Here is a 10,909-nt window from a genome sequence, read left to right on the forward strand (position 1 = left end):
GTGCTTTTGATTGCAGCTGATACCAGAGCCGTATATTGAGAGAGTTTGGCCAACTTGGTTTCAACAGGGTAACAAGATGGCGTCCATATGTCATGTGACTAACCATTGTCACACATTGTCACATGACATCTTGTTACCCTGCTGAAACCAAACTCTCTCTATATATACTACTATGGCTGATACCAGTATTGACTGCCTTCTGGTGGCGATTTTACAATCAGGAAGTAGAAGTGCCACTAAATTCATGCAAATAATTTTTATTATTTTTATGTATATAAAAAACAAATATGGGATGTATTTTTTGTATCAAATAGTGCTGTGAAAGATAAAGAGTTAATTCATTGATTAATCACAAAAAAATATCGCATTAATCATGTATTAATGAGGATTAGTCGCACTATTAATTTTGACTACAGATTATCCTTTAGCTTGGTAGCACAGGTTTTATTTGAGCAATAAACATAACTACATGCATTAAAGTAAAGCATTTAATAAATGCATATGACAGTCAGAATATTTGTTCATGTCGAACTATTGGGGTAATTTTTTCCCCATTTTAAATTATGTAAGTAATTAACTGGTTAGAAAAAGAGGAGGATGAGAGTGAGCAGTGGAACAAAACATTTTGAAAACGTCCTCAAATCATTAAATGTAGAAAGAATTAACATGTGACAGGTGCTCTTCAAATTTGGCGGGCAAAAAAATGTTGATTAAAAAGCCTTTTTAATTGATGAGATTAATCGTGATTAATCAAAATTCTAAAATGTGATTAATCTGATTTTTTTTATTTTTATCGTTTGACAGTTCTAGTATCAAAAGTACTAGTGGTATCAGTAAAGCGTCTTTGAGTGTCTAAAAAAGCGCTATATAAATCAAATGTATTATTATTATTAGTAGTAGTACTTAGTACGGGTAGTGATGACTACTGAATATAGTGGAAATCGTTCACATTGTAATACAAGCGTGAAATTTGGTACATATGCTCTTCAAACCCCACTCTTTTCAAAAATTACGCAATTACGCAAAATTCCAAGATGGCGGCCACAAAATCCAAGATATCTGCAGAAATTTTTGTTTTTTCCTGAATAACTCGAAATGTATTAGGTTTAAGCCCCAAAAAACGTATTAAAGTTGGTTATTACGGATATTTTGGGACCCAGTATGTGTCTGTATCCATTACAGCGCTTGAAATACAGTATATAGATACTTGTAGAGACTCAGGAGAACAAGACATTTGTAACATTGACTGTATGTGAATATGGTAATATGAAAATTTTCTTTTCATAATCTTTTTATTTTCATATGGATCATAAAATGAACTTCTAAAACCAAGATGGTGTCCAAGATGGCTACCTCGTCATTTTGGTGATCTCCATATTGAGATGGCTGCCCTGAAGTCCCTGGGCACACTTCTCTGCAACAGTGGTTGGACTGGGACCTTGGTGGAGGCAGATGTAGCATCCTCTGGCACTGCAGAATCTTTCCTATCAGCTGTACAGCTCGGAAAAATAACACTGATGACACATTGAGCTTTGAGGAGTGGCGTGACATTCGCAAAAAGCAAAGTCCACAGTTCCGGTTTTGGCACATGGTGCTCACTATGGAGCTAGCCATCTTCTTGCTCATCAGGTCCTTCTGTGGGGCCAACTTTTGCTCTCTATTGTCAGGCAGTGAGTGAATTAATACCTTATTTCTTTGCCAACAACACCACCAACTATGCACGGATGCTTCCTATCTACCTCAGGGACATGCTCATGCTAGAGAACACACACCCAGAACTGGCTCAAGAGTTCAATAATGACAACTTTCTTCTTTTCCTTTCAGCTTTTCCCTTCGGGGGTCGCCACAGCGAATCAGTTGCCTCCATCTAACCCTGTCCTGTGCATCCTCTGCTCTCACACCAACTACCTTCATGTCCTCTTTAACTACATCCATAAACCTCCTCTTTGGTCTTCCTCTAGACCTCCTGCTTGGCATTTGGAAACTCAGCATCCTTCTGCCAATATACTCACTATCTCTCCTCTGGACATGTCCAAACCATCTCAGTCTGGCGTCTCTGACTTTATCTCCAAAGCCTCTAACATGTGCTGTCCCTCTGATGTACTCATTCCTGATTCTATCCATCCTGGTCACTCCCAAAGAGAACCACAACATCTTCATCTCTGCCACCTCCAGCTCTGCCTCCTGTATAATAATGGCAACTTTGTTCTCCATAAAACCAATAGGGATTTCTCCGCCCTTGCCATCAAGGCTGACGGTGGTGCCATTGGCCTTACTGAAGACCCATCCGCACTTAAAAGATGGATGGTAGCTGGCCCTGAGGTTATGTTTGGTGTCCCAATATGAAATGGAAGCACAAACCAAAGAGGCCAGTGAGCACAGAAGCCACCATGAGCAAACTCAACAGGCACAGAAAAAAATCAAGGAGATGGTTGATAAGTTGTCCCAAGCTCTAAAATACCTTGGCAACCAATTCCAGGAAGAGAGTAAAGACCTGTATTCGCTTCACACCAATGCACACCCTGGCATTGCAGAACTTCTGCAGTCTCACTTGGAGAGAGGTCAGGCAAATTTTCTGGAATTTTCACAGGCCCTGGAAAACAATCCATCAGAGCCGAGAGTGTGACTTTCAAGAGTTCTTTCAGAGAACCAGTCCTTGCTGCATTGAGCAAGGGTGGAAGATTGTACTTGTTGAAATGATTGACAGTGATACTAGGCGGCATATGAGAGGTTGGGCTGAACCATTCTTTTATGGGGAAGACAATGAAATTGAATAGCCTACTGAATATAAAATTATTTTTATGAATTTAAATTTAAATTCCTGAAATATTTACAAAATTTTATACATTTATTTCTAAAGAGTTTTCCCATTTTAACCCCTTCAGACCTGCATTTTTCTACTGGGCTTTTTAAAATGTATTATTATAATTGTTTTTTGTTGTTGTTTTTTTTACTGATTTTGACTGTTTCCTCACATAAGAACATCATGGGAATTTTTTGGGGGGTTATTTCATGTTTTTATTTGTTATAGCGGACGCCAGGATAGTATGGCTGCAACATGTTGTAAACTTACTAAGCTTATATGTAACATTTTTAACATGAACATCATGCAAATAACCTTGTGATTGTAATTGGTTAGCTAGGATGCAATCATGAACCAGGAGTGTTGACATCATCCAAATGATGCGTTTTTATTGGTTTAGACACGCAAATATGTTATGTCCACTGCAATCATCTATGGGTCCAAAGGAGGTAAAATGTCACGTACCCACAGACCCCCATTTGACTGAGTCTGAGTCTGACTTGACAGAAGAAGTAAATGAGGGAAAATCATGTCACCGTCGATAAAGAAAAAAACTTTAAATAATGTGTACATTAACAGTTGTTGCCACACAATGTGAAAAGTCACTAAAACCTGAGAACTGCACAACCTTTTTGTTTCTTATGGGAGTTAAAAAAGAAGAAGATGTGGAATAACTGACGATGGCACACATTTTGTGTTCCAGTATGATACTTAGTATTAGTCACACTTGTGATTGTGTGTTCTTGGGTATTCTCCTCCGCAGTGTCAAACTCTGGCTCCATGCTGCCACTACAGGCCAGTCATGTTGATGGTCGCCCTCAGACTGCTTCTCCACAGGTTCAAGTTATGACTCAAGCACCACGTTCCCCGACTCCAAATCAGCCCCAATCTCAGCAACAAGGTCCCCAAGCACCTCAACCTCCCCACCCGCAGCAATCTTCTCTACCTCCTCCTCAATCCCACGGACAGAATGGATATAGCAGCAGCAAGCATTCTCAGAGCCAGGCTGCCTTCCACAGTGAGTTGTGTATTATGTACATAGTACAATGTATTTACAGTATACTCACCAGGGACTTTATTACTTTAGGCGTACAGTTCACCTATTATGCCCCTGCTATATCGCTGTATTGATTTTTGTGTGTGCGTGTGTCAGTGTGTGTAGATCATAGAAATCTAAATTGCTGAAATCTGCGGTTTAGCAATAGTTGTATTTTTATTGTTTTTATTAGGGATGTTCGATACCACTTATTTTTTAGACTGTTACCAATACGATACTCAATTCTTCAGTATTCACCGATACGGATACCATTAGTACTTATGATACATAAAATTTCCCAAAAAACAATGACAGATAAAAAAAATTTAAATGACATACATATCCCAGCTACAGCTAATTTCCTTAACATTGAATGAAATTAATGGCAATTATATTTTTTCAATTTGCTGATAAAAGTCATTTTGCATAGAGCACACAATAAAATTAATTTAAAAAAAATCAATAAATAAGATGAAACAAACAAATTGAAACAGTGGCCAGAAAAAAAGTCCCAATCAAAATATGTGGTTGTACAACTTCTTTTTAAGGAATACAGTGAAGTGCAAATAATTCAATTCAATACAACAGGGCTTCAAGCAATTTAATAATATTTCCTATGTTAAGAATTCCTCAAGCTATTTAGTGTGTTTAATTAGCTTGTTTTGAAATCCATGCTTTTAATTTGGAAGGCTGCTCTGTATTTCCGTTTCCTGTTTCACGTTCTTCGTTCATTACAAATATTATGTATGAATAAGAGCAAGAATTAGCGTATGCAGGGATAAACGGCACCGTTCTATTTTTAGCACAGCTGCTCAAAGACTAACGAGGCAATTAAGCGTGTGGCAAAAGTAAACGAGGCAATTAAACTCTGTGAAGTTACGTGAGCTACAAACATATATAACACACATTGAATCACAGGTATAGGTGATATTACTCACAACAAGAGTACTTACTTGTTCTCAGTAACGTGTGTCGAAATGGCGCTGCCGGAAGTAATGAATTGAACAAGTGTTACCTCATAAGGAGACACACAGAAATGAAAGAGACGGAATAATATTTTTGTTCCCCCCAGTCTTTCTGACAGTTCCTGAAGAAATTATGGCCACAAGAGCGGGGGCCGATACCAGTATCGATAGCCGTCACGAGTACCAATACCATGAAATGTGGCCTGGTATCGGCCCAATACAATGGCTGGTATCGGTAGTCGCCCATCCCTAGTTTTTATAGTAAATAGCGAAAATCTCTAATTGACACCACCCCTTATAAACATATTCAGTTGTTATCTTTAGCAGATCAGAATTGTTGATTGGTTGTCATTAGATTGTGCATGTTTTGTGACTAGCTGACTAATCAATAACAATGTTGTGCTTTTTGCTTTCTTGTAATGCAGCGGTGTGGACAGGCAGCAGCACAGCCTCCTACACTCCAATAGGACCCCTGCAAAATGGACGTGGTCATCAGCCAACTCCCCTTCACCATCCAAACCAACATTGTGAGATTTGCCTCAAATCCATCCAACCATTTTTGTGGGGCTTATCCTCATTAGTGTTGTGGGTATATTCCAACTGACAACGGGCAAGTGGGCTACACTACACTGGACTGCTCGGCAATCAGTCACAAGACACATACAAAAAGACAAAGACACTGACTTTAACACCTAAGTGCAATTAAGCATCCTGAGTTAACCTAATGAATAGGTTTTAGTGATATAAGAGGAAACCTTGAGAAAATCCCAACAAAAATGGAGAGAATGTACAAGTTTCACACAGAGATTTTCAAACGAAGATTCAAACTAACGTGCTTACCTTTTTACCACCTTGCTAGCATTTCATGATTTCGAAAATAGATATTTTGTCTAAATAACAGCTTTATGGAAGCCTTGGACTATTAAAAATGTATTACAAGTGACCACAGATTTGACATGTAGTGTAACCTACAGCTTTTTCTAGATTTTACATTGATACAATATAAACAGTAAAACTGTTTCATGGTGCTTTTCAGGACACCCAAATGTGCTTAAATCAAGCCTCAATGGGGCTCTGAGAAAAATTTGGTTTTGGGGCCCCCTACCGCCAATAATAATGATTATTGGTTACTCCTATAAACTTATTTCACGTTCTACTCTTTCATTATGAATACCCTTGTAAAGCTATTTCTGAGATTTGTTGTAGTTAGATTGCAACACACCATGATTAAGGCCATCAAAGTAGACAACTTGTTTGCAAACTTGCAGGCAAATCTTTGAAGTACTGCAATATTTGGCAAATTCAGCAAATCCCCCTACTGGCCACACAGAGCCCCAAAGAGAAGCCTGTCATGTTTTAATCTTAAACGTTAGCAATTTCAGCAACACGATCAGTGACTCATCTGGGACTCATTTAATCTGATACAGAACTAAATGGGACACTGATTGTCATCTAGGCTAACTGTAAGTACCACCATAGTAGAATAAACCAATAATTTATTGTAAACACAATTTGATTTATTAATTTTGTTTTGAATAAAATGCAACAGCAAATGTAAAAAAAAACCCATTATTGAATAAAATGCATAAGGAAATATCAAACACATACTTAAATATTGATGTTAATGAACCGAAATACCTGAAACAAGAAAATAATGTTATATAAATAAAATAGTTGATTAAAAAATAATGAATAATTCTGTCCTATGTAAAAATGTCCAAAACTACACAGTAAATTCGACTCTATTTAGAGTAGGACCAAATAGACTCAGTTTTAGAGTAATATTTACACTTTGAAAAGAGTAAAATAAAGAATTGGAAAATAAATAAATAAAAGTCACTCAGGGGTTGAGGAACAAACTCATGACCTTCAGCTTGGTAGACTGCCACACTACCACCTGAGGTATGCCCCTCCTACTGTTTGCTTATCTCCAAGAGACCAAAAACATCGGTTTTGGTCTCTTGGAGTTACGAAGATTCCAGCTGACATGAGCGATATACTAACACAAAGCAGAAGCTGCGTGGCTCAGGAAGTATATCGTTTGTCTCCCAAGCCGAAGGTCGTGAGTTCGTTCCTTAACCCTTGAGTGCCTTTTATTTGTTATTTGTTCAATTCTTTATTTTACTCTCTTCCAAGTGTAAATATTACTTTAAAACAGTCTATTTGGATTTGGTCCCACTCTAAATAGAGTCAAAATTTACTGTGTAGCTTAATTAAATTGGAGAGAGAGGGAGAGGGAGAGTGAGGGAGGGAGAGAGAGAGAGAGAGAGAGAGAGAGAGAGAGAGAGAGAGAGAGAGAGAGAGAGAGAGAGAGAGAGAGAGAGAGAGAGAGAGAGAGAGAGAGAGAGAGAGATCGGATGACACTGTCCAAAAAAAATCTCATATTCTCAAGGTGTTTTCTATATAGTAGAAAAACTGTTTCTATTCTGTTTTATTGTAGAAAAGGAAATGTTTTGCACTAATATCTCCAGCATAGCTTTAGAACATCATAACAGAGTACCTACCACACAGGGCTAATTAATCATGTTTTCTTGCTTGTAAAATTGTTGTTTTTTTCTTTACAGGGTCTCAGCATCATAGTTCAACCTCTTTCCCTCCTTCTGTATCCAATCATCCAGGTTAGAGAAAAGTACAATACCCTTCTTGCAGTATAAAGCATATACAGTATGTAAGGTTTGGTACGCCCTTTCTATGAGTGACACAAAATTTCTATCCAGTCCCTCTCCATCAATATAATGTAAATAGGTCACTGATGACTGCATGTTACATATCATCAAGTTCCTAAAATAATGTTCCAAGACAAGACATTTTGTCTTTTTTTTTTCAGAAAACATGAAAAAACTGAATGAAATACCAATTGTTTTGTATTTAGCACTAATTTAATTTAAGTGGTAAAATTGAACTATCTATTTAACTAAGGATGTAGGCAATTTCAGCATAGGTGGCCAGCATAATCAGAACATGTTTAAAAGTTTTTTTTGTGTTAATATATGACTTAGGCCATTATTTAGGCGACAATATGTTTGTTTTTTTTGTCTGGGCAGGGCCAGAGTTTTGGTGCTCAATCTCCTATTTTGAAATGGACGTTCAGGTTGGGGAGATGTTTAAGGTGCTCTCCAGCTGCCCTGTTGTGACGGTGGATGGTTATGTCGACCCATCGGGAGGCGACCGCTTCTGTCTCGGTCAGCTGAGTAATGTTCATCGCACAGATGCCAGTGAGAGAGCCCGGTATGTGCATAAAATTACTCTGTACTAGTTGTGTTATTCCAATGATTTCTTCTATGCGCCCCTACTAGTCTAAACACGGAATTCTAGTTAATGCTGCGTTTGTGCAATATGAATTAAACAGCAAAATTCAGTTGTTTTTATCCATCTCAGGGGGAGGCCATTTTGCCACTTGCTGTTAACAACCAATCACGGCTCACCTGTTTTCTGGAGCTGAGCCATGATTGGTCGTTACCAGAGCCCTGAGCAACTGCGATGTCATTTTCATTTAATTTGCCTCAAGTAGCAAAATGACCGCCCCATGTGATGGATAAAAACAGGTGGATTTTGTTGCTCAATTTGTATTCCACAAGCACAATATTGATTAGAATGCCGTTTTTAGACTAGTAGGGGCGGGTTGTTGTAAAGAAATGTTTGGGGTTGGTTTCCTTTTTAAAGCGGAAGTCAGCCCCCCAAAAATTTCTTGACAATAATATGTTCTATGCAGCCCCACTAGTTTACATATGGTATTCTGGTTAATGTTGCGTTAGTGGAATATGAATTAAGCAGCAAAATTCAGCTCGTTTATTTATTTATTTTTATTTATCAATATCAGGAGGCGGCCATTCACAGCCATTTCAGCTTTTTAATTTTTTTCATTCCTGTTTGTTCCAGGTTGCACATCGGTAAAGGGGTGCAGCTGGAGTGTCGTGGCGAAGGCGATGTGTGGATGCGGTGTATGAGTGACCATGCTGTGTTTGTACAGAGCTACTATCTTGACAGGGAGGCAGGCCGAGCACCGGGTGATGCTGTGCACAAGATCTACCCTGGAGCCTACATCAAGGTCTGAATCAGGCTTTTATACTCATGTCACATTTTTATTCACACGTTTGCTGCTTCTGTTTTCGTTACGAACAACTATGAACATACTCGGGCTCCCACAATGGTGCACCATAGATACGATTGTCATTGTAAGCCAGTGCGTTCACAATAGTTATTAGATTTATTTATTTTTTAAGCTAAATTTAGAGTTAAGTTACTAATAGAAGTGTAGTCTCCTTCACCATTACAATATCCCTGTATTCCCTAACCGTAATTATTGTGTGTAAATGTCAAAAGGTGATCTTAATTGTGGGAATGCTGGAGCATTAAATGGTTTTAAATAGGTTTCAGCATCACATGACACTTTTCAAAATAAATTAGCCATGAGCTTGGACAAGTCAAGTTAGGTCAGTGCTTAGAGCAATTGCCCACAATGGAGAACCTGGGTTCAAAACCCCTTTGGACCACATTTTAGTACATTCGATGGTTTGATATCAACTGACTATCATAGCAGGAATGGATTATAATTTCTCTGAATTGATTAAATCCAACCTTAGTCAGATTGCAGTTTTCTTTTTATTTATTTGTTATTTGATTGTCATATCAGGAAATGGATAATAATTTCACCGAAATGATTAAATGCATGTTAGCTTTCAGCATCAGATGACACTTTTCAAAAATAAATACGCCATTAGCCATGACTTTTAACAAGTCAAGTTAGGTCAGTGCTTAGCGCATTTGCCTCCCACCACGGAGAACCTGGGTTCAAACCCCGCTTGGACCACATTTTAGTACATTCGATGGTTCGATACCAACTGACTATCATATCAGGAATGGATTATAATTTCCAACCGCAATTGCAGTTGAAGTTTTCTTTTTATTCATTTGTCATTTGACTACAATAAAAAAAATAATAATTCAAATAAATTATCTTTCAATTTACTTCATAAGCACATCATGCATTCAAATCTTAGCATTCAGCTAATAGCATTAAGCTTTTCAGCATTCCCACGCAATTTCTGCAGAAATTGCACTTTGTCTAGTGACTGAATACAGTTTATGCTAAGTGCTTGGCTAGCATGCTCGCTAAAATGAACCACAAGTGAAAGTGGTCTGTTGTATTGAATAATTTGCCATTCGCTGCAAAGCCCAACACAACACAACGCAACACAATCTTCGGATCAGAAATCGGGGCAACATTAGCCAAGTGAGTGTGAATGTGCGTGGTGTCAAATTAATACATAGTTGCTTGTGTGTGTTAGGTGTTTGACCTACGACAGTGCCACAGACAAATGCAGCAGCAGGCTGCGACCGCTCAGGCTGCCGCTGCTGCACAGGCCGCTGCAGTGGCAGGAAATATACCTGGACCAGGCAGTGTTGGGGGCATAGCACCTGCAGTCAGTGAGTATTGTCAAACCTTCTGCTATCAGACACAAGAATATACATTTAGATGTAATTTTACATTTTTAAAATGGATAAACCCTTGAATCTACAAATGCCAATTACCTCTCCAATCCATTGTGAGCACAGTTGCCCGTAATCATGAAAGATGTTTGTCTTAGAATATTGAAGAAATAATATTCAGGGGGAATTTTTGTTTTGTCTACATAATGTAATTTATGTTTAAACACTCTAAACTATGCTGATAAGATGGTGTACCTTGTATTACAAGTTTAATTTGTTCCATAACCAAGCTCGTAAATTAATGTACATGCTTGTACATGTAGAGCGCAAGAGCGATAAAAAATCCAGTAATATTTTACAAACATTGCAACAGTATACCAAATACCTGTGTGTTAACAGTATACAAATACCCGTTTTTCCACCAAAAAAAACGTATCACCTCACAATATCCATCAATAATCATGCCCAAAGATTTACATTATAAAATGAATCTATTGCTGGCACTTTCTGTATGTATAAAAAACATAATTACAGATAACTGGATTACACTCAATAATCTTCAACAAAAACAAGTCTGTGCTGAAATACAGTAGGCTACTTGTGATTTTGTTCATGGTCTCAAAACTAAAAAAAAAAAGTACCGCCATACAGTGACTGAATGTGGAATTACAGTGC

The 10,909-nt window shown here is 38.0% G+C and overlaps 1 protein-coding gene across 1 annotated transcript in view; it reads left to right on the forward strand.

Annotated features, from left to right (window-relative positions):
• smad10a (SMAD family member 10a) overlaps positions 1 to 10,909 on the forward strand; it is a 43,032-nt gene that overhangs the window by 26,747 nt on the left and 5,376 nt on the right. The window contains exons 7-12 of the mRNA XM_086062424.1: positions 3,567 to 3,821; positions 5,230 to 5,331; positions 7,369 to 7,422; positions 7,849 to 8,032; positions 8,684 to 8,852; positions 10,093 to 10,231. Coding sequence (XP_085918550.1) covers positions 3,567 to 3,821; positions 5,230 to 5,331; positions 7,369 to 7,422; positions 7,849 to 8,032; positions 8,684 to 8,852; positions 10,093 to 10,231 — 903 coding nt within the window. The remainder of the gene's footprint in view (positions 1 to 3,566; positions 3,822 to 5,229; positions 5,332 to 7,368; positions 7,423 to 7,848; positions 8,033 to 8,683; positions 8,853 to 10,092; positions 10,232 to 10,909) is intronic.

The sequence above is a fragment of the Leptonotus elevatus genome, chromosome 19, assembly GCF_054856555.1.
Source record: "Leptonotus elevatus isolate MCC_2025b chromosome 19, RoL_Lele_1.0, whole genome shotgun sequence".
NCBI classification, from domain to species: domain Eukaryota; kingdom Metazoa; phylum Chordata; class Actinopteri; order Syngnathiformes; family Syngnathidae; genus Leptonotus; species Leptonotus elevatus.